This window comes from Saimiri boliviensis, chromosome 19, assembly GCF_048565385.1.
Source record: "Saimiri boliviensis isolate mSaiBol1 chromosome 19, mSaiBol1.pri, whole genome shotgun sequence".
Classification (NCBI taxonomy): domain Eukaryota; kingdom Metazoa; phylum Chordata; class Mammalia; order Primates; family Cebidae; genus Saimiri; species Saimiri boliviensis.
In genome coordinates, this window is record NC_133467.1 from 29,040,619 (window position 1) to 29,067,259 (window position 26,641).

The window sequence follows — 26,641 nt, forward strand, 5'->3', positions numbered from 1 at the left end:
CTAAAACATGGTTTTCAAAACCATATTTACTAGCCTAAAGGAAAATATGTTATGATAATGAGGTATTTGTGGGGTTTTTATAAGTTACCACGATATGTTTCCTTAAATTTTTCTTCCTAATATCCGTAACTGTGAATCTTAGGCATTTTATTTACTTAAATTGCCTCATCACTGTCTTTGTGTGAACAATGGGGAAAGTATGTGTACAATAGTAAAATCCTACTTGGCCGCCATGTGAACTTCACCACATCTCTTTAAGAGTGTTTATGATTAGCATTGACTGGGAGGTAAATGTTAGCAGATTTGTAAGGAACACAATCAAGACATTATTAGTTCACTTTAGCAAATATTTTTAAATGTTTACTATGTTGCCAAGCATTGTGCTAGGCACAGGGGTTAAAAGGTATTTAAGAGGCTGGGCAATGTGGCTTATGCCTGTAATCCCAGCACTTTGGGAGGCCGGGGCGGGTGAATCACGAGGTCAGGAGTTCAAGACCAGTCTGTCCAGCATGGTGAAACCACGCCTCTACTAAAAACACAAAAAATTAGCCAGGCATGGTGGCATGCACCTGTAATCTGAGCTACTTGGGAGGCTGAGGCAGGAGAATTGCTTGAACCCAGAAAGCAGATGTTGCAGTAAGCCAAGATCATGCCACTGCGTTCCAGTCTGAGCAAGACTCCATCTCAGAAAAAAAGAAAAGAAAAAAATGCATTTAAGACTAAATTTCTATTATCAAAAAGTTCTCATATTCAAGTGGAAAAACAGAAACGTTAAGTCAATGACCGTAATGGAATATGACAAACCCTCTCTTAAAAGCATGAGTAACGTGCTTAAGTCCCTAGAAAGTGTAGCGTTTTGGGTCTCCCAGTATTTAACAACTTGTCCTATGGATTACTATTTAAGATTTGCCTGGTGCTTTTCTAGTAATGGATAGAAGTTTAGTTTGAAAACTGAGCATGAAAATAGTTGCATCCTGTGACGGAGGAGTACCCAGAATCCTGACCGGATCTACTCACTAAAATACAGAAGCTACAAAGAAGTGGCACATTCTGCTGTTTCCCTGTTTGGCAACTAGTACTCATTTATCAAGGCTCACTGCACATAAGATACTCCAACAGCCATGGGGAACAATGGATACGAGGTTGGAAACAAAAATTTTATAGAGAAATAAATAATTGAGTGGAATGATTTGATTTTATTGCTGGAAATGGCTCAAAAAAACATCTAAAATGATGGTTAATGTCATCATTTTACAGATGAGGGAACTGAGGTCTGGCAGTAAAAAGTAACCATTTTCCCCAAATGTCATATATCTAATAATAGTGAGGACCAGAGCCCTCAGCAGACTGGTAGGTAATGCGCGCATAGTTCCACCTGGGAACTGCAGCATCAGACAGCTTGGACTCACATCTGTCTCCACCAAACACTGACTGGGTTATCTTAAATTATTTAAACTCCTGTCATTCAGTGACCTCATCTGCAAAATGGAAATAATACTATAGTATCTGCAGATATACAAGGAGTGAATACGTATGAAACAATAATGAGGATTAAAATGTAGTGCAAATTAAGAAAGGACATACTAAGAGCGTGGTAAATGCTAATTATGAGAACTTAGGTGGCCTAATTTCTGCATTAGTATTCTTCCTGCCACAAGAGACATAAAAGTGAAATGGGATTTTGTTCATTTGTGTTTCTCTGATACAGGAAGAAATCTCTCTTTGAAATCTCTGTGGTGTCCTCATTCCCCCTTGTGTCTCTTCTTTCAGGGCCAAGGAAATTAAGATCAAGTTGGGAATTCTCCTCCAGAAGCCAGACTCAGCTGGTGACCTTGTCATTCCATACAACGAGAAGCCGGAGAAACCAGCCAAGACCCAGAAGTGAGTCATGAATATGGATTCCACTCATTTCCTCCAGAGGATGGCTATTTTTCAAGTGTTCAGCACCATTCCTCAGCTGTAGAACTACCCCCTTCAAATACTCATTAAGGATCATAAGACCCTCAGAGAGTTGGTTTGCAAAGAAGCTTTAAAAAAAAAAAAAAAAAAAAACCCAACTATCTCATGTCTGAATCATCTTATTGAATACTGGTAGAATATTTTTAAAATGAAAGATACGGCTCTGCCTTCTTTTTGGAGAGACAGATCATACTTACAAAATGACACCAGCCACTTCCTCAGTTACTTACCACACAGTCGTGTGGTAAAAATACCTGTTCATTCACTGTCTTAGTAGCCACTCCTGATCCAGTTAATTACGAACCCTGGATGCTTACCTACCTGCCGGGGAACTATCTAAGACTGCTTCCTCAGCGGGGGGGCAGATATGAGAACATTTCCCTCAGAGGGATGCTAAGGACTAAGCGGACAATGTAAACCTAATCGTTGCTTCTCCAAGATAGTGGCCCTCAAGGCCCAACAGAGGAACAAAGTCAGTTACTTAAGAACGAACACTTGACTAGCTATTTCTATTTAAGGTACACCAAGTATTGTTTTTCCAATTCATAAATTAAGATTCTTGATTGGATTTCTGCAGTCCTCCCTCATCCCCATTCCCCTCTCCCTACATAGTCCTCCTGTCAGTTCAGACAACCTAGGGAACTGTACTTCTAAAGAATCGTGATGTTATGACAGTGAATCCTGCTATGACATTTCATAGCAGGAACAGTGTGCATCGGCCTGAGCTTAACTCAGGAACACGACTCCCAGCATTCCCATCGTGCGTCATCATCCCTGCTAGCTGCAGAGAGTGGCACTACAGACAGACACACTCCATCTTCCCATTAAAACAGATACCCATGAAAATCAAGAAAGGAAAATGGGAAGAAGAAAACACCAAGGTATTCAGACTCCTTCACTCTGCTATCTTAGAGCTTTGGGGATATCACAGAAGTGTGGTAAAAATATAGGAGCCACCTTAACCTCCATTTCTCTTTTTATATGTAACATTTATGTAAAGTGACCAGTCCATCCTTTGTCCAAATGACCTCAACTTAATATAGCTGGATTGACTGGAAGATAAAGAGATAAGTTATTCCTTTTCTTTTTAAAATCTTTTTCCATTAACCTAAGTGAATATTTCCATTCCCCCTTATTTTTTTTTCTTACTTCAAAGTGATTCTAAACAGGAAGTGAGGCATAATTGAATTTTCTGCATTTGAAAAGGAGAAGCTAATTCAGTGTGGAGCAGCAGGCACCAAGGGGTAGTGGAGAGTAGGAACCACATTTCAGAGCAGGAACAGATCAAAGCATCTATTTTGAAGAAAACAATGTGAGAATTGTTATTGATCTGTTGGAATTAACCTTAAAAAATAGAGTTCCTCATTTCCTGTTTTAAATCTCTGCTTTAACAGTTACATAGACCCTTGCAATGTGGGGCTTACCAGGGATTCAGAGAGAAGCTGTTTTGGAAGAAACCCTGGGGCTGACCATTTATTGGATTATTTGCTTTTCTTGTCTTCCATCCCCTTCCTTCCTCCAGAAGACTAAATTGTTTTGGAAAAAATCCTTCATATCCCTAGAGAATAATTCTGTGTCTGCTGCATTTCCAACAGTGACCACTAAAAAAGTTTCCCACTCTCCTCTGAATCCATAAACCCCATCCCACCTCCTCATATTTGGCAACTTTCTACGCCATTTATCTGACAGGAAATACTGTGTTCTGCATAAGCTCCCTCTCTCTCTCTCTCTCCACTTGAAAATTTCTCTGTATTTTTAACTCATATTCTTCTCTCGAAGGAGAAAATAATTCTTCTCTTGACTGGAGGTATTTTTAACCCCTTTCATATTCTTTGGGTTATTGACATCAGTAGAATCAGTTTTTTAAAAGGCATTTTCTATTTTTTAACATGTATTTTTGAGTTCTCATTTTTAAAAAAATGGACCATTGAGAAAAAAAAACAGAAAAAAGCTACTTACATTCCTACCCCTAAAGCCAGCTCTGTTCCCCTTTTAGCATTTTAGTTACCTTTTTACCTCGTGGACCCTCTTCCCCTAGGAGCAAACAGGTACCCGTGTTCCATGCTGAAACATTTCCTTCCCACCTCTCTCTCCTTCTGCATCTGTACCTTTCTCTTACTTTAATTGGCTAACTGTAGAAAACTAAGTCGGTTCTCATGGCTTTCAGTCTTTTCTGGATCATCTCACCCAGCTTCAACCTTTCTTCCTCACTGGAACTGTTGTCTCTAAGGCCCCACCTGTGAGTTGCCTGCAGCGTTTGACGGCTCACCAGTTGACCTACTCTTAAAACTCTCTTCCTGGACTTCTGGTCTTGCGTTCTCCCCCTGCCTTCCCTTTCTCTGAGTACTCCCACTGTTGCCCACCCTCTGGACATGAGCATTCCTTAAGGCTCTGCTATAGCCCCTCCTGATAAACAACGGACACAATTAGTCCACCACATAGGTTTAGTTTGTGATAACTGTTATCATGGCTTACAATATCATCAATTGTAAAATGTTAGGAGCTGATATAGATATTCATATAGTTGATTTTATATTACAATTGTCTCCTTTTCCCCTATGTCAGCAATTTTTAAGCCCTTTTTTTTTGGTTTGTTGTTGCAGCGATCATTTTATACTCAAGAATGACCTCCACACATAAACAGTAGCTAGCCTGTGCTAGTGGAAAAGAGTTAAAGAAAGCTGTCCTGCATACACTCACCTGGTTAACTTAGAGTGAGCCTGGCTGTAAGGACTAAAGATGTATGTACAATTTCAGGCCCACATATGGATATCAAAAAATGACTTGTTTTGCTTGTTTTTAAGTCTGTATCCCCAACCATGGTGCCCAGGTCACTGCTGTCCATCAGGTAAGGGCTCAGTAGATGCTCATAGACTTGACCCTGGTCATGAGCAGACTGCACTGTGGGCCAGGAAGGGAGAGGGGACTAGACTTGTCTAATTGACAGTAAATAACTTGAAATTTTTTTTCCTTGTTAAGAGTACCGATGTGCAAGAACATTATTAAGACATTTTAAGTGTGCCAGGCACTACATAGATTAAAAATCAAATTAAACCAAAACGAAAACAAATGAAAAACCCAACCACAGGCACTTTAGAGAGGTTACAGCTAGTAAGGGCCAGCATTGCCAATAGCAGTAATACTGGTTCACGGGACTGGTCATCAAAATAGAAGTTTAGGGTTATTTGTGACTTTCATCAACCAGGCTAACTCAGGGTAAAACCATCATTCACTTACTTATTAATCGGACACACATTTATTGCAAGGTGGATTGATGTTGTAAGGGTACACCATGGGATAGGGCAGAATGGGAAAAGCTCTCTGTGCATGACAGCCTAAACCCTTGGGCAGTGAGCGCATCATTGCCATGTGGAGATTCAGTGAGTAAATGTGGTTAAGAGTAAAGTGAAAAGAGAGATGGCACTTCTAGCAGAGATGGCTACTTCCTGGACCAAGTGGCATTTACACTAGGCATTATAAAACATGTGGCTAATCATCTCTATAAATGTTTGAGTTTCATTGGAAATAGCTTCCTCTTTCACCCACACACACCCACCCAAAGAAACTCCATGCCCATCCTCTGTGGTCAGCTATGACCTAGCAAACTGGGACATTTGTTGGTCATTTAGATCTGCATCTATCTTGTTTCCAATGAATTCAGACCTAATGAGGACTGGCAAATTCTGAGACTAGGGACAGGATGAACCGCTGTTAGCTTCTAGGCTGGTAATCAAAACACTGGGCTTCATGCTGTGGGGGATGCATCCTGCTTGACTGTACCCTTAAATCAGTTTTGACCAATTTCACTCCCAAGTGGGCTCTGCACATGTCCTTTTCAGGAATTTAATCTTGGTTGTGTTGTGCTGCTGTTATTGACCATTAGCCTAGTTCCAACAAGACCATTTGGGACAAATCAGATTAGATAACATGCTTAAGTTTGGTGTACCTGCTCCTGTCATTTCTTCTTCCTTTGCTCCTCTGTACTAACCAGAGGAAAAGTGGGGCAGGAAAGTGATTTCATTTAATGAGTATATTTATAAAATCAGGAAATCCTGTGAGTAAACCAGCATTCCTCTTGCTCTGAGCTAGTTTCTTTTGTCCAATAATTTAATGTCCTGCTGCTCTGTCAACAATGAATAGGAACTTGGTGGGTGTCTATTATGTGTCTATTATTGAAACTGCTGTAGCGAAGAAGGTAAGATGTGTAAGGCCTTGTGACAAACATGTTAAGTATGAAATAACAGGTACAAAAATAGTTCTCAATTTGCAATAATATAAAAGAGCCAAGAGGATTTATTGACCTCTAGTAGATAGATCCTTTTCTGGATAGAAGTAAAATAAATCAGAACACTATAGAGAAATAAATTTCTGAGGCATTAGTGTGTTTTCCGTCTATGATGGCTGTGTTTCTATCCAGGAAAACAGAAATCTCCCAAGATTATTTCACAAGGTTTGTTACTTTGGCAAGTTTAACTTGCAAAGAGTGAACACAAAACTTTATGAAAAATCATATAATCAGGACTCACAACCTATGCATGTGCTGGAATGAGGAATAGAGAAGGAAAGGAATTTTTGGCAATATTTTAGCCCAAAACCTACTGCTGTCTTAGATTCCTTACATAAAGAAAGTGAAGCTGATTCTGTGCCTGGGACAGCAAAATGAAAACTAGAATAAGCAGCTGTCATATCAACCTAAGCACCTATCTGAATAATTTACCTCTCCTGAAATATCATTGTATAAAAACTAGAAGCAGGAATTTTCTTTGGACAGTTGATAAACAAATTAAGCCTAAGCTGCCTATCTGAATAATTTACCTCTCCTGAAATATCATTGTATAAAAACTAGAAGCAGGAATTTTCTTTGGACAGTTGATAAACAAATTAAGAGCCAAGAAAATTCCAGTTTAGGAAAAAACACCTCATTTGGCCTTAATATTCTAATAATGCTTTGTCAGTCTGTTTTGATTTGACAATGAAGAACTCACATCATAATGCAAGAGTTCGAGCCGGGTGAGCCGAAGAGTGTGCAGTCAGCCATTTTTCCCAGACAATACCAGCTCCACTTGACACATCCTGTTGTGAGAGAAAAATTGGTGGTTAAAATGGAATAGCTGCAGGGTTCTGCATATATAAATGTTAAAATAGAAACAGCCTAAGGAGAAATTATGTGTTGGCTATAACCTTCTCCTTTTGAGTCAGCATCTCAAGTATTTGAGTATAACATTCTTATTCAGGATATATTAACCACTTTTTAAAAAATCAGACAGAGTAAATCTTTTTTTAAAAAGTCTGATCCTGTCCTAAGTAGATAGGAGAAATGTACCTACAGTTTTTAACATGTAAATTTGCTATGATCACAATCCCAACATAAGGAAAGCATTATACATTCACATCTTCTGCTAGCCTTAATTAGATGGCTTTGGGATGTGGATGTAGAAACCCAATGCCTTTTGCTGATTCACTTAAGTAGTTAACATGCAGTAATGGTGAGGCTGAGAACAGGAGTTCAATCCCTGTAATGGAACAACTGAATTTCAGGAAGTTATATTTGGAAAAAAAGACTACAATTGGAACAACTTTCATGGGATATGCAAGAATATCAAGTCACAACTTAGTGACAAGTAAACTACACTTCTAAAAAGAGACAGACGTAACGAAATCATTCAGAAAAGATGAAGATATGCAATAGAGCTGTAGGAAAGCAAACCAGCTCATCAAACCCAATTGTTAGAGAGAAAATAACTCAAACTCCTTCGTCCTGAGCATAGACCAACAGTCATATCATTTCCATCTAAGAGGAACAGGGAGGAGTTACTGCTGGTACATGTGGTTCGATCCCTACTTAAGCCATACCCTTTCTCTTCTTGTTATTGATGTAGGCCCTCGCTGGACGAGGCCCTGCAGTGGCGTGATTCCCTGGACAAACTCCTGCAGAACAACTGTAAGTTTGCATTGGTTTTTTTTTAAAAATAAAGGTCAGGTCAGGGACAGAAACAAAAAACACCTTTGTGTTGCCTGCATTCTTCTTCCCCAATTTGGACACTTCTTCAATTTTTGAAGGTGGTATGAACAACGGAAGGGGGCCACAAGTAGGTGATTATCCAGTTCACAAGGAAAGGAGAGTCCGTGGCACTGTGGAGGGATGTGACCATAAGGTGTTCTGAAGACTCATGATTGTAGGTTGTGTTCCCATCTATCCTGCTTACTTGGATGAGCCAGAACAAGTGGCTTGACCTTCTCAATGTTCTCATCAGTAAAACAGAGAAACTACCTTTCCTGACTTAGCCTCATAACAAATTAAGATCAGATATAGCAGTGTAAAGATCACTAACAAGTCATGAGTGGTACCTCCTAGTTCAAACTATTATACTGTCAACTGCTCTTGTGACCTGACCTGGGTTGTTATCTCCCCCAGCTTCAGTTTCCTCTTCTGGCACCATGTCTTTTACATTTTCATTCAAGACATGACAAGGGTGCTAATCAGTGCAGACTCTTTGCCAAGCTAATGCCAGTGGATCTGTAAGCACTAGGTGCCTTTCCCCAGTCCGAAATCCTTACTGATTCCCCTGACTTACAGTATCAACTTCAAATTTCTGGTGTTCAAGATCACCACAACTATATGGCCTGCCTGTAGGCAAACTGAACTCTTCCCTGTTCATGTAGGATTCCTACATTTAATTCCCTTGGCTAGAATATCTTTTACTCACATCTCTCTCTGTTGAAATTCTCTCTCACCTATAACAGATAATTCAAATAAGAAATGTCCAGTGTTCCTTGACCATCCAGAACAATTTATCCATGCTGTAAATTTCCAAAGCCATTTGTCTGCACATCTTTTATGCCACTTAATACTTGCTGCCTTCTGTTCTGTTCATAGTTGGCTCCCTTCTATGATAGACTATAAACTCACCAGTGGGCAAGAGTTAGTCTTTTTCATGTAGATAATTTCACAACAGGGCATGTATAGTATCAGGAAAACAAATATTGTTGAATAATTCACTCTAAAAGTATGATTCAATTTAAAATACCTCATCTATATTTCTTCATCTTTATCACAAGAATGGAATATAAGACTTTGTTACATGCTTTGCAAAAATAAGGATTTACAAAATATTTCTCACAAGACTATCACAATTAATAGGCACAGAGTAGATGACAAGGAATGTGTGTTGAATTGAATGTGAACATTCTTTGTCTTGTTTTTGATGTCATAAGCTCCTGCTTACTTGCAATAGATTAATCTTTTATTTTTGGAGACAGACCACCACAGTCTGTAATTTAAAACTTTCTCTAGCTTATTCATTTCTGATTCTCTCTCCTTTTTTCTTGCGCTAAACAAAGTACCCTGCCCTGACACATACAAGATGTTTGGTGAAGATTTATGTAGTGAATGAGTGAATGAACTAATTCATTTTGCTTCTTGGACCTAGAAATTCCAAGAGGTCAACTAGTAGAAAAATATTTGTGTTTATTAATGGACTTAGGTCTTGCTCCAGTGGCTTCTGGGCCAATAGTAGATTCACAGATGACCTATTGATAAATGATGAATGCTAGTACTCTGAACACAGGTATTTACTGCTATTGTCAAAAAACCTGAGAGTTAGCAGAACTATTTTCATGTTTTCAAAACCACTGAGAAGAATAAACATTTATGTGCCAATATACAATCCTTTTCAGTCACACTAAATCCTTAGGGCCACATGTCTATATATTTCAGGCTTTTAGGAGACAGAGAGCTACTGGAATAAGAAAACTAGAGTAAGATAGAGTTAAATAGAGTTAAGCCAGAGGCAGTTAGTGTTGACACCTTAGCATTTGTTAAAGGACTGAAGATTTTCAGCTTGCAAACAGATGATTACTGGTGTGAGAGACCTGAGAGCCTCACAGTAATATTTTCTACTTCTCAGAGGGGAAAATATAATTGGACCTGTGTGTGTTCACATATGTGCATGTATATACACATGTATGTATATAGATATAATCACAATATTTCATTGAATTATATATGTATTTTAAAATTATACCTGTGTATTTATGTGCGTATGTAGTACGTGTATGTATTCTTGTGTGTGTTTGCCTGTGTGTTTATATATAAGTTCCACATAATTATCTTCTTAAGTGACTAATATTTTTAAGACCTGGGCATTTCCCTAAAGCAATAAATAGGAAAGCATTTGTAACTATTCTGATCAAAGCTTTCCTTGAAAGGGACACTAATCCATTCAAACTAGCCCAACTAAAAAAGAGGGGTTATGGTATGGGTATAGAGACCTCACAGATACAAAGGCAAGCCATGGCCCTCTGGGAGGTGAAGCCATCGGTAAGTGAGAGAGTCTCTTCCCTCTCTAGTTCTCTATTCTTACTGTCACTATATTGCTCTCTTCTCCTTTATCTGTCTCTGCTTCTCCCCATGACTATTCTTTCTCTACGTCTCTCTTGCCACTCTGTCTTTGCTCCTTGTTTCTGTCTGGCTGCTCCTAGAGAAGAACCAGTGGAATGCCAGGCATACCCAGATAATTCTCTTCCAGCATCACCAATCTGAAGAGACAATATTTGACCTATTTTCCCAGACATCAGCTATGGAATACCATGAATAACTGTAAGCCAAACCAATAAATCAGTTCTTATGAGAAGTTCTTCTTTGAGTCCCTGGAAACTAATAGTCTATGATCAGATACTACCTAACATTAGCTGTGGCTGATGCAAAACAGGTAATGAAGAAAGATACATTTGGGACATATATACATTGAAAACTTCATAACTGGGGCCAGCTGCAGTGGCTCATATCTGTAATCCCAACACTTTGGAAGGCTGTGGCAAAAGGATTGCTTGAGGCCAGGAGTTCAAGAGCAGCCTGGGCAACATAAAAATACCCCATCTCTAAAAAAGAAAGAAAGAAAGAAAAATAGCCAGGTGTGAGGCAGGAGGATAGCTTGAGCCCAGGATTGCACCACAGCACTCCAGCTTGGACCACAGAGAGAGACCCTGTTGCTATAAAAACAAATCAAGACAAACCACTTTAAAAACTCTTTTTGCATGTTTGATTTGATAAATTTAAACCATTTAACCTTGAGGAATAGCATCACTATCAATTTATAAGGGAAATTTGGCAGTTACGTTAATGTAGGATGTTGACTTTCACAGTTGCTATATTAAATAGTTCCCCAAGAATTATTACATTCACATCTTCCTTTTTATTGAGTGAAACTGAAGTTAACTGGTACCAAGCTTCCAAAAAACATAAGACAGTTAAGCTGCTACTCCATCTTTTCTCACAAGGTTCCTCTCATCTTCCCTCATGTTCAAAGTAATTTTTAATCATCCGGTATATGTGACTCTGTTCTGAAAGTACATCAACTTCCTACACGTTTTGCCTTCAGTTCTTTAGGTGGCACCATCTGTTTTCATTTCATAGGCACGTGGGGCGTATACACAGTGTGTTGTTTCTTAAACACAAAAATAGATTTCACATGGGAGTTTAAATAAGACAGTGACATTTAATAGTTCCCCACATGACCATTTTTAAGAGCAGAGGAAGAACGAAACAAGCCAGAAACAGTAAAGTTTTCATGGGGATCTCCCCTCCGCAGGAGCTCCAGAAGGTCAGAGCATCTCCTTAAGACACCCTTGCTGTTTAGATTGTCTGTGGGAAATGAAGGAGCCTGGATCCAGATACATCTTTTTGTTTCTATCTTTGCTTGTTCCCCTTTGGTCTTCTTCCTTCTCATTTCTGGTTCATTTTTGTCATCACCTTCCTCATGGGCAACCGTAATTTCCTTGAAAATAATTATTCTAATAAAAGCAACAGCTTGCACTTATTCATCCTGTGCCAAGTACTGTTCTAAGCACTTTGCATATATTAGTTAATTTAATGATTGTAGTAATTTTAGGACTTGAGTGCCATTACCATTCCTAGTTTTTAGAAAATGAAATTGAGATTAAGGGGGGTTAGGGAACTTGCCGATGAAATAAAATACAGCAAAATCGATATATAATTTTTTTTTAAAGTTAGTGTTCTTTGATTCTGTCACTTGGAAGCAAATGCTCCCCTGAATGTGTCTTATTTCCATGGGAACCTCTGTTAAATGTTAGGTGCACAGATTTAGACTGGGATGTGGGATTTAGACCAGAGGCAAACAGGTGAAACTCAAACCTCTAACTCAAAGAATTAACAGCCTCATGGAAAAGATACAAAAGAAAACAAGCCCAACAAAAACACAGAAAGTGAGTGCTTCTCCCATAATGATAAAAATCCTTGAGAGCAAGTTGATGGTAGTAAAGACTGCCTTACAGACAAGGCAACGTTGGATTTGGGTTTTGAATTCATTAAAAGATTAATTTAAAATTTGTAATGAATAATGATAATGAATGCCAACAAGGATTGCGCTACATAATGATAATTATGTTTGGTACCATATAAGAACTTTATATGAATTATTTATTTCTTAGTACAACCTCATCAGATAGGTTCCTTTATCTCCATTTAACAGATAAGGGAACAGAGTCTCAGAGACATTTGATGACTTGTTCAAGTTATTGCAGTAATATAATTTTGAACCAATAAGCTAGAAATGGTGCTTATCAACTATCAATGACTTCATTTTTGCCTCCCCTGGTTGAAGAGATTTACATTAATCTAGTTTTGAAATGGAGTCACGCTCTGTCACCCAGGCTGGAATGCAGTGGTGCAATCTTAGCTCATTGCAGCCTCGGCCTCCTGGGTTCAAGTTATTCTTCTGTCTCAGCCTCCTGAGTAGCTAGGATTATACGTGCACACCACTAAGCCCAGCTAATTTATGTTCTTTTAGTAGAGACAGGGTTTCACAATGTTGGCCAGAAGAGTCTTGACCTCTTGACCTCATGACCTGCCTGCCTTGGCCTCCCAAGGTGCTGAGAATACAGGCATGAGCCACTGCACCTGGCCTCACTAATTTAGTTTTTTTTTTTTTTTTTTTTTTTTTTGAGACGGAGTTTCGCTCTTGTTACCCAGGCTGGAGTGCAATGGCATGATCTCGGCTCACCGCAACCTCCGCCTCCTGGGTTCAGGCAATTCTCCTGCCTCAGCCTCCTGAGTAGCTGGGATTATAGGCACGCGCCACCATGCCCAGCTAATTTTTTGTCTTTTTAGTAGAGACGGGGTTTCACCATGTTGACCAGGTTGGTCTCGATCTCTCGACCTTGTGATCCACCCGCCTCGGCCTCCCAAAGTGCTGGGATTACAGGCTTGAGCCACCGCGCCCGGCCACTAATTTAGTTTTTAATATTTTTTCCTTTATACCAAACTAGCTTTGATTTGTCTAATGCTCCTTTGATTTTCAAAGCGATTTTATAGGTGTTTTCATCTTGTTCTTAGGTAGGGCTGCTAGTTTACATCGATGTCAAAAGTGACACCATTCATTGTAGTGTGGATTACAACTGGGAGTGTTTTCATAAGACCAGATAATCAGGTGGTTTCGTTGGCTATCTAGATAGTGGATGCTTGAAGAGGTGGGTCAAGAGGCACTCTGAGGCTCCGTGTAGGCTCAGCAGGGAAGAACGTGGTGATTTGTCAGGGAGGCGTGCTGAGACTCTATTGGGGTGTGGAGTGGATAGAGGAATGGTGATAGGGCAAAGAATAAATGTGTGTTCTTTACAGAATAGAGACATTGGCCTGGATTGTGTTTGACTCTGACCTAATAGAATGTCCGCAGGGGTGACAGAGAGAATTGCTGTGGAAGGAACTGATAGACAACCAGAGGCTAAGGAGGAGAAGGGGTCTCAGGGGTGGCTTTAGTGGGACCCTCTAGAGAATGCCCAAAGCCAGGAGAGAGAAGGAATAGCTTTAGACATCTCACAGACCAATACAATGGAAAGCCATTTTATGAGTTATACGTTAACAAAAAGATTAAAATAATACTGTGAAATTCAGTGAAAGTTATTAAATTACTATCCAGGAAATGGACTTGCTGTGCAGGAAAGTTATTTTGCAAGCTTATTCCGTGGAAATGCCGTCAATGGGAACATTGCTGGGGAATCCCAGCATACTTCCTCAGGTCATAAATAGCAATGTTTGGGAGGACTGAGATTTTGTCTCTATGTTTTAAACAGACGCAGAATGGGTGATTCAGAGACAGGTTGTAGGGTATGGACTAATGAGAATAAACAATGGACATTTTAACCATGACAGAATGTCTCTCTCTGTCATTATATTTTTCTTTTAGCACTTATGTTGACTCGTGTGTCACTAAATTGAGACAAATAGTGCTGGAAATATAGTAGGAAATATTAAGAGAGAGAGAAAATACAGTTGATTTTATCCAGTTATAGGTTATCAAATGGTTTCAGAGTGATTCTTCTAGCCAAGTTTCTAGAAAAAATGTTTTTTTTCTTTTTACAAGTGTTGAAAATTGTTTATTATACCTACCATTGCTCCCAGAAATATTTTTAATCAATTAAAAATGTATTTAGGGTAAGTACAGGAAGAAGGGATCAAATAGCAAAGTGTCTTGTTTGAATCCTGAAATCGATGGTGACCCTAATGCAAATTAATGACCACCCTAGCCATTCTTTTTCTTTAAAATTGGGTATTGTTACAGGGTACCATGAAGGGTACGAGGACAGTAAAAGTGTACAGGAGGTAAATTGAAAATGGATAACTATAGTATCTTTATTATTGCATACATTTTATGCTTGTGTGAAATCAATGTCTTGGCAATGACTAATAAATGAAAATTTAGAGCCTATGAAAAGAATAGGGAAAAAGAATACATGGAAATTAGGCCAAAGGAAATGAATTCAGAACATAAATATGATCTCTAAGCAGAACTGATGTAGTGCAGACGTGTCTCCAGGTGGGGACAAATTAGAGAAAACTGGACCCTAAAGTGCTGGTAACAGTAATCTTGCCTTCTGCCCTGGAGGGCAAAGTGACATTCAAAACATGTTACTGAGGGTAGGTCTGTGATTTTGACACAGCCTCTGGAAAATTAGAGTTTTCTCTCTCCTCCCTTTGGAAATCTTTACTTTTCTTAGATAATAAACGAACATGAATTATCTTCCTATAGATATACATTTGTTAGAATTTTGGTGTGTGTGTTTGTGTCTAATGTATGCTGAATAATATATATATTATACGAGATATCTATCTATCTATCTATATATAGATATATATATATATATATTATTCAGCATTAAGGAGAAGGAAAATACTGGATCAGGCCCAAGAATCCTTATATATACATAGTTTAATTTTAGTCTTATAGTTTTAGTTTATAATTTAAAAACTATATCTATATATAATAGGCTATATCTATATTTATATACTATAATCTATATAGACTATATCTATATATTACATAGTTTTAAAATTATAAATCGAAGTTTATTCTACATGAGCAATTGTACACTGAAAAAGAATCATAATAACTATATTAACTTTAACATGTTAAGAAAACCTGATGTATAATTGATGGACATGGTAAGCACACTCTATGGTAACTTCAGCTGGCCCTTTCCCATTCATCCTTTGGGTCTCAAATTGAATGTTACTTTCTTGCCTTCCCTTAGCCTAAAATGAAGTCAGGACTCTCCTATGATTCTGTTACTACCTTTCATATAGTTTCCTTTCATTGTGTAAGTATTTCTTCTATTTCTTCATTTTCTTTCTACTCTTTCCAGAATCTATAAGCCATTAGGACAGGAACCATGTCTATTTTACTTATCATAGTGACTTATCATAGTGCTTGGAGCATAATCTGTACAAAGAGAGAATAAAGAATTGTAAGTAGTTCGTAGTGATACTTAACATTAACATTACTTACATGAACAAGCCAAGTTTTAAATGTATTATTTTCTCCTTTGTGGTTTAAGTGTCCAGAATGGCATTAGTGTTAACAGTGTTCCTTAATATGTAAATAGGTAAACATTTGTCACTAAAACAGACATTGCATTCAATTGTTTGGAAAGACAATGTGGTAAATTGCTCTGTCTAGTTTCAGAGTTTCCTACAGCTCTACATGCTGAGCAGGGCTTGAGCTCTGTGTTCTCTGTTCTCTATCTTCCATCTCTGTCCCATTCCTTTTGCATTTGAATGAAGGGGTAAAGGAAGCTGGATATGAAGGAGCTAAAGCTTCTGCATAGAATAGCATTGGTAAGCCCTTTCCCTTTCCGTCACAGATACAACATTTGTGTTGGCCTTGTATTTTTCTCCCAGTCCAGATGCAGTAAAAAGTGGGCAGCCATTATTGGACAGTTTCTTTTCCAAGAAGCTGATTCACGCATCTCTTGAGAAGTAGCTTAGAATAATGGATAAATGCATGGACTCCTGAGCCAGGCTTCAAACCCTCGGTTTGAATTCTGGCTCTGCCACTTACCAGCTGGTTATTATGGGAAAATCACTTGATCTCTCCGACCTCATTTACGGAATGGGATATTGATAGCACCTGCCTCTTAGCTTTGTAAGGAAGATTAAATGAGTTAACATTTGTAAGATTCTTACATAAACAACAAAAATAGTAAGTAAATAAGACTAGGCTATATAGTAAGACTAAGCTAAAGAGAAGGGTATGCCATTTGTTAAGTAAATCAATAAATTTCTCTAACTGACTTTTTTCCCTTGCTAGATGGACTTGCCAGTTTCAAAAGTTTCCTGAAGTCTGAATTCAGTGAGGAAAACCTTGAGTTCTGGATTGCCTGTGAGGATTACAAGAAGATCAAGTCCCCTGCCAAGATGGCTGAGAAGGCAAAGCAAATTTTTGAAGAATTCATTCAAACGGAGGCTCCTAAAGAGGTTGGTCTGTGGGTAGGTGGGTCAGTTAAGGGTAGCTCATTAGCTCTTAGGAAGGATTTACATCTGAGACACAGACCTCCTGTTGGGAGCCAAAGGCTATTCCTATTTGTGAATTGGCCACCTTATTAAGCACCTTCTGAGTACAAAGGCAGAACAACATGGTCAAGTATTTATGAACATGAATCCGGCTCAGACTGCTTTTAGTTTTATGGGTCTCACTTCAGCAGCACATAACCTCTAGTGGAAATCATACCAATTTGAAATCTTGCATGAATTGTTGAGTCTCTCTGAACCTAATTTTTTCCTTTGTGAAAATAAGAATAGTGGAGACTACTTTGTAAAGATGTTGTGAGGATTAAATTAAAAAGTGGGTGTAAAAATTTCTTCACATTGAACATTTCTGATCTGGAAATTTAAACTCTAAAATGCCTCAAAGTCTGAAACTTTTTCAGCACAATGACGCCACTAGTGGAAAATTCCACACCTGACCTCATGTGATAGATCTCTGTCAAAATACAGCCAGAACTTTTTTCATGCACAAAATTATTAAAAATATTACATAAAAGTACCTTCATGTTATGTTTAACGGTATATATAACACATAAATAAACTTTTTGTTTAGACCTGGATCTCGTATTAAGATATCTTACCTCATTGTGTATATGTAAATATTTCAAAATCTGAAAAAATTCAAGATATCTAAGACATTTCTGGTTCCAAGCATTCCGATAAGTGATATTCAACCAGTATATTAATCCTTTCTCATTCTGCTATGAAGAAATACCCAAGGCTTGGTAATTTATAAAGAAAAGAAGTTTAATTGACTCACCATTCTGCATGGCCAGGGGAAGCCTCAGGAAAGTTACTATCAAGGCAGAAAGCATTTCTTCACAGGGTGGCAGGAGAGCGAATGAGAGCGGAGTGAAGGCGGAAGCCCTTATAAAACCATCAGATCTCGTGAGAACTCACTCACTATCACGAGAACAGTATAGGGGAAACTGCCCCCACGATTCAATTATTGCCACCTGGTTCTGCCCTTGACCTGTGGGAATTTTTACAATTTAAGGTAAGATGTGGCTGGGGACAAAGAGTCAAACTATATCAACTGGTATCTCAGTGGTCTGAACTCATTAATGCCTAATGAGTATTTCTACAACTTTTCGTTGTTCCTCTTTCCTTTCCCATTCCTATTCTTTTCTCTAAATGCCTCTTTTTTCTCCCTCTTTACTCTTCTTTATCCTTTATTTTCCCACTTGGACTTGTGATTTACATTGTAGTTGTAGTTGGGACAATGGTACATTTAATCATAAAATTAAAAATATTACAAGAAAACGGTGCTAGCGATGTTAAAAGTCAATATACCACTGATTGACTATGAAAGACCAGATTTTTGTTGATTTCAAAGAAACTTTGGGGAAGTTTATCTGCTTTTTTTTCACTAATTATAAAACCACATTAAAAGCCTATTGTGGAACTCAGGATGGCCACAGCAAGCCTGTAATCCCAGCAGTTTGGTTGGCAGGCAGATCACCTGAGGTCAGGAGTTCGAGACCAGCCTGGCCAACATGACAAAACCCCGTCTCTACCAAAAATACAAAAATTCTCTGGGTGTGGTGGCATGTGCATGTAATCCCAGCTACTTGGGAGGCTGAGGCAGGAGAATTGCTTGAACCAGGAAGGCAGAGGTTGCAGTGAGCCAAATGGTGCCACTGCACTCCAGCCTGGGTAACAGAGCTAGACTCTATCTTAAAAAAAAAAAAAAAATTAGGCACCAGGACACCTGGATTCAAATTCTGATTTTCTAGATTCAAATACACTTATCAGTTCTGCGATCTTGAGGAAGCCATTTAACCTTCTGCATATACGTATTTTTTTTTTTTTCTAAAAAAGAAAAGAATCATTCTTAGGATTGTTGTAAAGGATTAAATAAGTAATGTGCGTGTTAGCTTCTATGGGAGATCTGACACCTGGTGGGTGTCTGATACCGGTTGGATGCATCTGTTGGAACATCAGCTGCATTATTCCATCACCTATAAAGTGAGATGTAACATGTCTCACTTTTTAATGACTTTCCTCCCCTCTTATGTTTTATTGATGAGAAATTCCACCTCCCTTTTCACCCCTCATCAAATTTTATACTTAGGTTTACTTAGTAATCCTGTTTCCTGGCCCACAGGTGAATATTGACCACTTCACTAAGGACATCACAATGAAGAACCTGGTGGAACCTTCCTTGAGCAGCTTTGACATGGCCCAGAAAAGAATCCATTCCCTGATGGAAAAGGATTCGCTGCCTCGCTTTGTGCGCTCTGAGTTTTATCAGGAGTTAATCAAGTAGTAATTTAGCCAGGCTATGAAATCATCCTGTGAGTTATTTCCTCCATAATAACCCTGCATTTCCCAGTAATCTATATATCTTCCCACAGCAGCTTTGCTCAATGATACCCACATGGGAAAAATCCCAGGGGATGTTGCTTACTCTTTTCGCCTACACTGCTTTGGATGCTTATCTACTGTCTGAAGGCCTTCCCTCCCCACTCAGTTCTTCCTGCCCTGTTCTTAATTAAGATGTCTTCAGTTTTAGTCAGACCCAATCGGAATCACAGAAAAATCCTGCCTAAGGCAAAGAAATATAAAACAAGAATATGGTATCAATGAATGTGGATTTAGGTAATAGATTTCCACCTAAATTGGTCTGGAAAAAAAATCTAAGTGTGTGGACAGACCTATTTCAAAGGAGCTTAATTGATCTCACTTGTTTCAGTTCTGATCCAGGGAGCTCACTCCTCTAATTATTTCTGAACTTGGTTAATAAAAGGTGATAAGATTTTTATGAAGCAGCCACCGTATATTTTAAGCAAACATGTTATTTAAAATATTGATCCTTCCCTTGGAACACCTTCATGTGAGCTAGGTATTATGAATAAGAGATGCAACCGTGAATATATTGTGTTTATACAAAATCAATCTGAACACAATTCGTATAGATTCCTAATTTTTCCTTCCTCACTGCCCCCCCTCCACATGCCCATAGTTACCAAATTCTGTTTTAAATCAATGATCTAAGGTCAGCAGTGAAGTACTTTATATGTATCTATGCTCCTAGACTGTAGGTCAAATGTTTGCATTTTCAAATTATTTAAAATTCTTATTAGTGTAAAATTCACAAATTTCTAAATCCAACCATGTAAAATGAAACTGTTTCTTCATTGTAGTAGTCTCCCATCTAAATATCAAGATGGCTATACATTACAAAGAGAAAATATGGTCAATTCTAATATGGCTAATTGTCCTACGAAGCTATGATCATAGACTAATGACATTTGTCTTCAAAACATCAAATTGTCTTTAGAAAAATTAATGTGACTGTAGGTAGAGGCCTTCTAAGGTGAGACACATTTAAGGTACACTGCATTTTGAAAAAAAAAAAAAAAAAAAAAGTAATCTTTTAGCAACCTTAATATTCCCTCACTATTTTGCTTCCTACATTAGTAAATATTACTTACCGTCAAAAGCACAGATGTATGCTCCTGATATGCCTTATTCACAGCTAATCGATAGGCCATAGGATTTTTGGTAGGTTTAAACTTTTAATTCTGTATTTCATGATTATAAGTCTTGCTAGAATTTTGTCTAATCTTTAATAGATTTGATTAAATAATGATTCACAGAATTTAGTAACAAACTCAAAGTAAACCATGTATGAGGGTAATCGAGATGAGGATACTGAGTTAGCTCAAAAGAAAGAGGGTGATTTTTAAAGAATTAATAAAATTCTGAAATGTTAAGTAGAATATTACATTGTCTAGTCTTGTATTTCCACCTTTTGTTGCTCTTTTTCATTCACACACTCTTAGTTTCCCATATTTGTAGCTCATTTATTTGTTTATTTCTTAAGAATATTGAAAGTGAAGCAACTATGTGACTATATTCTTCAGGCACACACCGACTGTGCTTGTTGGATTTTCCCTATTTTTGTGACTTCAAGGATAATTTGACCTGCTGAATACTTGCCATTTCACACTCTGAAAATGGGTAGAGTGGCTGGGTATGCTGCCAACAATTGCTAGTGGTGTGAATTCACTCATAGTTGCCAGTATTGTTAATATCAAAAAAACACTCCTTCATCAAACAGTCCAGAGCTAGGCCAGATCAATGTTGCAGTCATGAAGTTCTCATTACATGCAATCATGTAGGACTGACGAGAAACTCAGATAAAAATTTCCAGGGTGTGCTTTCAGCACCAGCTTCAACACCTACCTACATTGCCCCCAAGCTAATTAAGTGCCAGCCCTTTACCCTCTCATACAGCTAGAAATGTTAGAAATCCAAAATCTTGGTGCATTTTTTCATAAACGCTAAAACATTTAAAGAAAAATATAATCTAATATAAAATTCAAATATTTTATTCACAGTATTTGAAATATCCAAATGTTTGAAAATTCCCAGATAATTAACTAGCTATTACAGATCTCACCCGGAGGGTTGATGTTATGAAGACACCAATGGACTGTACTCAGAAATTGACTGGACACCCTACGAAAGTGGGTAGATGTTTCGGTGGAAAATGAGATGGGCTTTTACCTTTTAATAAGCTGAATCTAGGAGGTAAAGGGCAGGAAAGAGACCCACGAAAGCTGTTCTGTGGAGTTATAAAAAGGATGGAAGACAGAATGCCCTATAGTGATATCATAACATTATGTCTACATATATTTCTATCTATATAGCTATATAATCTTACATTTAAAATCATATTCTCACACGTTAGAAACTCTTCTAACATATGACGTAATAAAATTAGAAAGAATACAAATATTCTAGCCCCAAATGGTAAACCGAACGTATTGAAATTGTTCTAGGAAAATTTCTTTGAACATTTTTGAAAGTTTTTGGTGAAACTTAGAAAAAATCCTGTATTACTAATAATTTCCGTGGTAATACAAATAAAATACATTCTTTCAATTCTGAGAAGTTAGAAAAAGTGGGGTGATCTTTCCAGGAAAAACATGTGTAATATCTATTTATCACTCCATCTCCCTCCTTCTCCTTCTCCTCCTCCTCCTCCTCTCTACATTCTCTTGAGTTAATGTCTGGGAAAGCATGAAGCTTGATGCTAGAGCCCTGTGGTGCCAGAGTTTTCATCCCCTGTGAAAACGTAACTACAGTTGGGAATGAATTGCGGTTGTACAAAGGTGGTGGAACCAAATTGTGGTCAATGGAAATAGGAGAATACGGTTCTCACTCTTGAGAAAAAACACCTAAGACTAGCCCAGATAATTGTCCATAACTTAAGTTTTTCTGCCTGGGTTTGATATAGTCTAGGGCTAGAATTAGATTCAGACCTAAATTACATCAGGACAAGGAGACAGACTATTAACTCTGCAGTTAATTAGGAGGCATGTTCTATGTCGATTTGTTAAAGCAGTGTGAATAACCTTCAAGCATGTGAATAATCTCCTATCTTCCCCTGACACACACACACACACACACACACACACACACACACACACACACACACAGAGGCACATGTTTTTTTCTCTTCCAGGTAGACACCTTTTAAAATGCAGAACTAACTGAGGCATTTCAGTAACTTTGCTTTCAAATTAATAAAGTCAAACGTGTGGAAACGTTTTGTGCCTCACTCTCCATACCCCATGTACTCCAATTCTCTATTGTATAAATTATGCTTTAAGTAGATATCAGTTTTCCATGCCAAGGAGGAGAACTTGGTGAAAGAAATTATTTTTATGTTTATCCTCTACAAAGCCATCGATTTTATTTGGTAGATGTATTCTCTGTACACAAGCCACTTCAATAGGATGGAGCTGTTAATTATTCTCCAAAGAGTAGTAGACACGCAAAAGTTTCAGTAAAAACTGGGCCATTAACAAATAAATTGATAAACTAATAAGCATTCCCTTCTAGGTTTTTGCTGAACTCCCTATGCAGTGACAAATTTGAGAATCATTGAAAAGGCTAGTTATATTTCAGATAAATGATTTTCAATATTGAAACTGTTTCCCCTAGCAGGCCATTTTCCCTGTTTCCCGGGAATTTGGCAAGTTTAGGAGAGAACGGTCATGCGAAGAAAGGGAAGAAAGGGGAGAAGGGAAGTGGTTAAAATGTTGGTGCCGAGACCTCTGAAATTAATCCCTTTGCTAGGAAATATTTAATAGCAGTTCAGAATGGTTGGAGCTAGCTTTTGTCATCTTCCTTATTTGCAGGAAGGTATTTCCTGACTTGCAATGCAGCTAGATGTAAAATTTTATTTTAACAGCCTAGAAAGCCTTGACTAGAAAAAAGAATAAATTTTGAGGCTTGCATATTTGTCTTGCATGTGCCAGAAAGCAGAGAATGGAAAATGCAATTTCCAACATCCAAGCATCGAAACCCAAGGGCTAGGCAACGCTATGTAGGTTTTGGACATAAAGTTTGGTGCATCTTGGTTTATCCTGGTTTAGAAACCAGGATAAATTGCTCTTAAAGTTCTCTGATTTATAGTCTCTTCATTTTATTAGACAAGTACGTACTAAACACTTGCTTGGCACAAAGCTCTTTAGTTAACGATTTAGCAGTTAACTCTTTGTGTTAAACACACTTGTCACCAAATAGGTTCTGAGGCAAACAAGAGCAAGGAATATTGAAAAAAAGGCCTTCCCAGCATCACTTACCCATCCCAGAACTAGAAAGATCAACTTTTCCAACTGAGAAGACGCTCCTGGCTTTGAATGGAAACTTACAGCAGGGAGTAACAGGCAATAACAACCACAACAACAAATATTTGGAATATTATCCTCAACTCATGGTTTAATAATAAATCTTTTTATTTTTCTAGTAGAGAAACTACCAATCAGCACCTTCAACATTTACATCCAGTTTACCAAGCCTCTTGCAAGATACTTATTCTCTTACCTGAGATATTTTGTCCTATCCACCTTGCCCGTATTCCTCCCTTCGTCTTCTCCCTTTGCAAGAGGAAATATTTAAAATATTTGGGTGTAACTTCAATTAGGTAATCATTAATACATTAAAAGCATTTAACTTCCTCTCTAGAAAAACATACAGGCTACGACATAGACAATACAAAGAGAACGGCTTGAGAAATTTGCCACTGGAGACAAGTAATATGAATAAAGCTTTGCCAAAAGTTCTTTTTATGTCATATAGTGTCAGAATTTGAAGGAGCTATTTTTTTCTTCATGTTACAACTCGCAACTCATCTTCAGAAGACACAGCCAGGAGAATGCAGTGGAAGTGAAAGGTTTATAAATCCGTTTGTAAGCATTTATCCCATACATTTTAAATTCAAGAACAATTGTGTTTATCTTTAGAATTTTGTATTCAATACTTTATGTACTATGTGACTCATGCTTCTGGATAAAGCACTAAATATGTATCTGTAACCACCATCACACATATTATATTAAATATATATCTATATAACAGCCTTACATGAGTCCTTCTTGATTCCCATATATTTTCTATATGAAACGTTCTTTCTTAAGATAGGCTTGTACTTTCACCATACTTCTTATACCAGGTTAGCTCTTGATCAGTTGGGAGGATGCTAACTATACAAATAAGGGCCAACTATAATACAGCCTGACATGCAAAACTCAGAGAAATACAAAGTGTCCCATTTTCATACACTCTGTTGACGACTTTCCCTTGGATTCAGGTGACAATAATTTATTGACTCAGGTGCCATCACTGTTAGAAACTGAACATATTATGTCATTTGGATCCTGCACTATTCAGTGAGTATAATAATTCCTTTCTCTTCCTCCCCTGGTGAAAGACCTGAAAGATTTGAAATCCAGATGCCACTGCAAGCAGCTTAATTCTGTGACCACAGATTTGATGCTTAAGTAGTTAAGATAACGTGGGGTTGAGACTGGGTAAAAGGGGAAGCTTGTATTCATAAAGAAGCAATAGGAGCAGATTTATAGGGAGAAACCCTGGAAAGAGAGAGAGAGTGAGACAGGCAGACAGACATAAAGAGAGATTAAAGAGAGTGTCTTTCTTGGACTCTGATAAGCTTCTTAATTTTCATTCCCAGGCTCCATGAGGCCTAACTGTATTTAATATAGATATGATGCCCCTGAATAATTTCAATACCACCTACTCTCTTCTTTATTTTTATTACCTTGAGTGAGTTTCCAAGAGTTTTCACCAAGAACTATCATTAGAGCAAAGATCATCCACACTTCCTTGTTTCCTACCCAGAGAACTGATATTCTTGAAGTCACCTGCAAATCAGTGGCAGAACAGAGATTAGAGATCAGTTTGACTGTCTCTCAGATGCCTGTTTGGTTCACTAAACAAAAGTAACCCCATATAATCCCTCATGACATTAGGGTTATTGGCTCTAACTTGAGCAAAAGACGTTAAATGAACCATTCTCCAAGCAGGAACCCATTCTATCATCTGTCAGAGTCAGGTAGGCCAAGCTCTTGAAGTTATCAAATTTCTGAAGCACATTGTACCCGTTTTACATTTTCTAAATCAGCAGTACCTCGAAAATGATTTTGCCTATTAACCACTTTCCAAGTTCATTAACTTTTCAGATGGCTTCCCAATGCCTCCACCACATCCTGCATTTGAATTAGTTCCATCTGACTAATGGATGTTTCTAGTCCACTTTCCATGCCTTTCCACTGGTTGGTCAAATCTTACCCTCTTTTAACAGTTTAAACTTGGTAAAGCAATAAAAGATATCAATGGAAATTTTATTTAAAAGTAAACTTTTTTATTCCATCCTTGGCAGACAGTCTTTGTGGCCAGGTTAGCCTGGTCTCTGTTAATGAGGTCACATTTTCAAGTCACTTTCACCGTAGGAGAATGATTTTGATGCCAGGGGTACAGGGGTAGGTACACCCATCAGCAATTTTGAAGGTCAGTTATGCTTTGAAAAAGTGATGCCTTGTGAATGCTACTAGAAAGAACTGTCTGTGACAAGTGAGAAATAGATGGCTGCCTCAGATTTTGCTGTTAAATGCCCTAAGCCTTATGGCTTCCAAGCAGAATTCTTGGAAAACAGAAGACACACTGAAAAAAAAAAATTGGAGCGTGGACACTTTCATGAATAAGCATGAATGAAAATTGATGTTCCCCTATTTCTTTTAATTGAACATTTATTTTGACTATTTTAATTTAACTAAATGGAAGTCTTAACTTCTATGCTATATGAGTTTCTCAAACAATTCAACTAACAATGAGCAAGGAAGGCAATAAAGAAAAAGTCCAGATACAGAAAATGTCAGAGTTGGAATAGACGTTACAAATGCTCTCCTCCTCTCTTTGCAGATTCTTTTCAGTTTAGATGCCAGCAACTTGGGGGACACAGACATTTAGAGCCCAGAGAGCAAAGGAGGAACCTACTTGCCTGGCCAGTCATATCAGCCAAATTACTAATGGTGATCAGTCGGGTAATGGTCATCACATACAAAAAACCACTCTGCCATCCTCCAATGGCACCATACCCAGCCTAATCTCCATTTTAAATATGAGGAAATTGAAGCCCATAGAAGTGAAACATTTGTCCAGAGTTATACATCTGTATAATGCCATAATGCTTAAAGTATGATCTGATTCTTAGTGTGGGGTGTCTTTTTCCTCTGGAAAAAAAATTTATATTATGTCACATTCACATATCTATACTAACAAAAAATAGACACTCTTAAAATTGATGTCAAATAACTATAAGACACTAGAGAAATGATAAGTTGACCCCAAAACACCCTGCTTCTCAAAATGGACTCCTCTCCCATATCTCTGTAATAATTTTTCCAACTATCTTTTTGGGTTAGCAAACTACTCCTTTAAGTGTAAAATGTCCTATTAGGAAGTTATCAGCCATTCATACTTTAATGTGAATGACTCCAATGGGGTGATACACATTGCTTGTCTCTTAAA

The 26,641-nt window shown here is 37.9% G+C and overlaps 1 protein-coding gene and 1 long non-coding RNA gene across 4 annotated transcripts in view; one reads left to right on the plus strand and one right to left on the minus strand.

Annotated features, from left to right (window-relative positions):
* LOC141582244 (uncharacterized) overlaps positions 1-7,383 on the minus strand; it is a 50,490-nt gene extending 43,107 nt beyond the window's left edge. For 2 of the 3 annotated variants that reach the window (XR_012515058.1, XR_012515057.1), the window contains exon 1: positions 6,945-7,383. This is a non-coding gene — a long non-coding RNA (uncharacterized LOC141582244). The remainder of the gene's footprint in view (positions 1-6,944) is intronic. The other variant, XR_012515059.1, reaches the window with a different exon arrangement.
* The window catches only part of RGS5 (regulator of G protein signaling 5), a 56,571-nt gene extending 32,394 nt beyond the window's left edge, over positions 1-24,177 (plus strand). The window contains exons 2-5 of the mRNA XM_003943393.4: positions 1,771-1,881; positions 7,839-7,900; positions 16,560-16,726; positions 18,903-24,177. Of these exons, the coding sequence (XP_003943442.1) occupies positions 1,771-1,881; positions 7,839-7,900; positions 16,560-16,726; positions 18,903-19,064 (502 nt within the window). The 3' untranslated portion in view covers positions 19,065-24,177. The remainder of the gene's footprint in view (positions 1-1,770; positions 1,882-7,838; positions 7,901-16,559; positions 16,727-18,902) is intronic.
* The last annotated feature ends 2,464 nt before the right edge of the window (positions 24,178-26,641 follow it).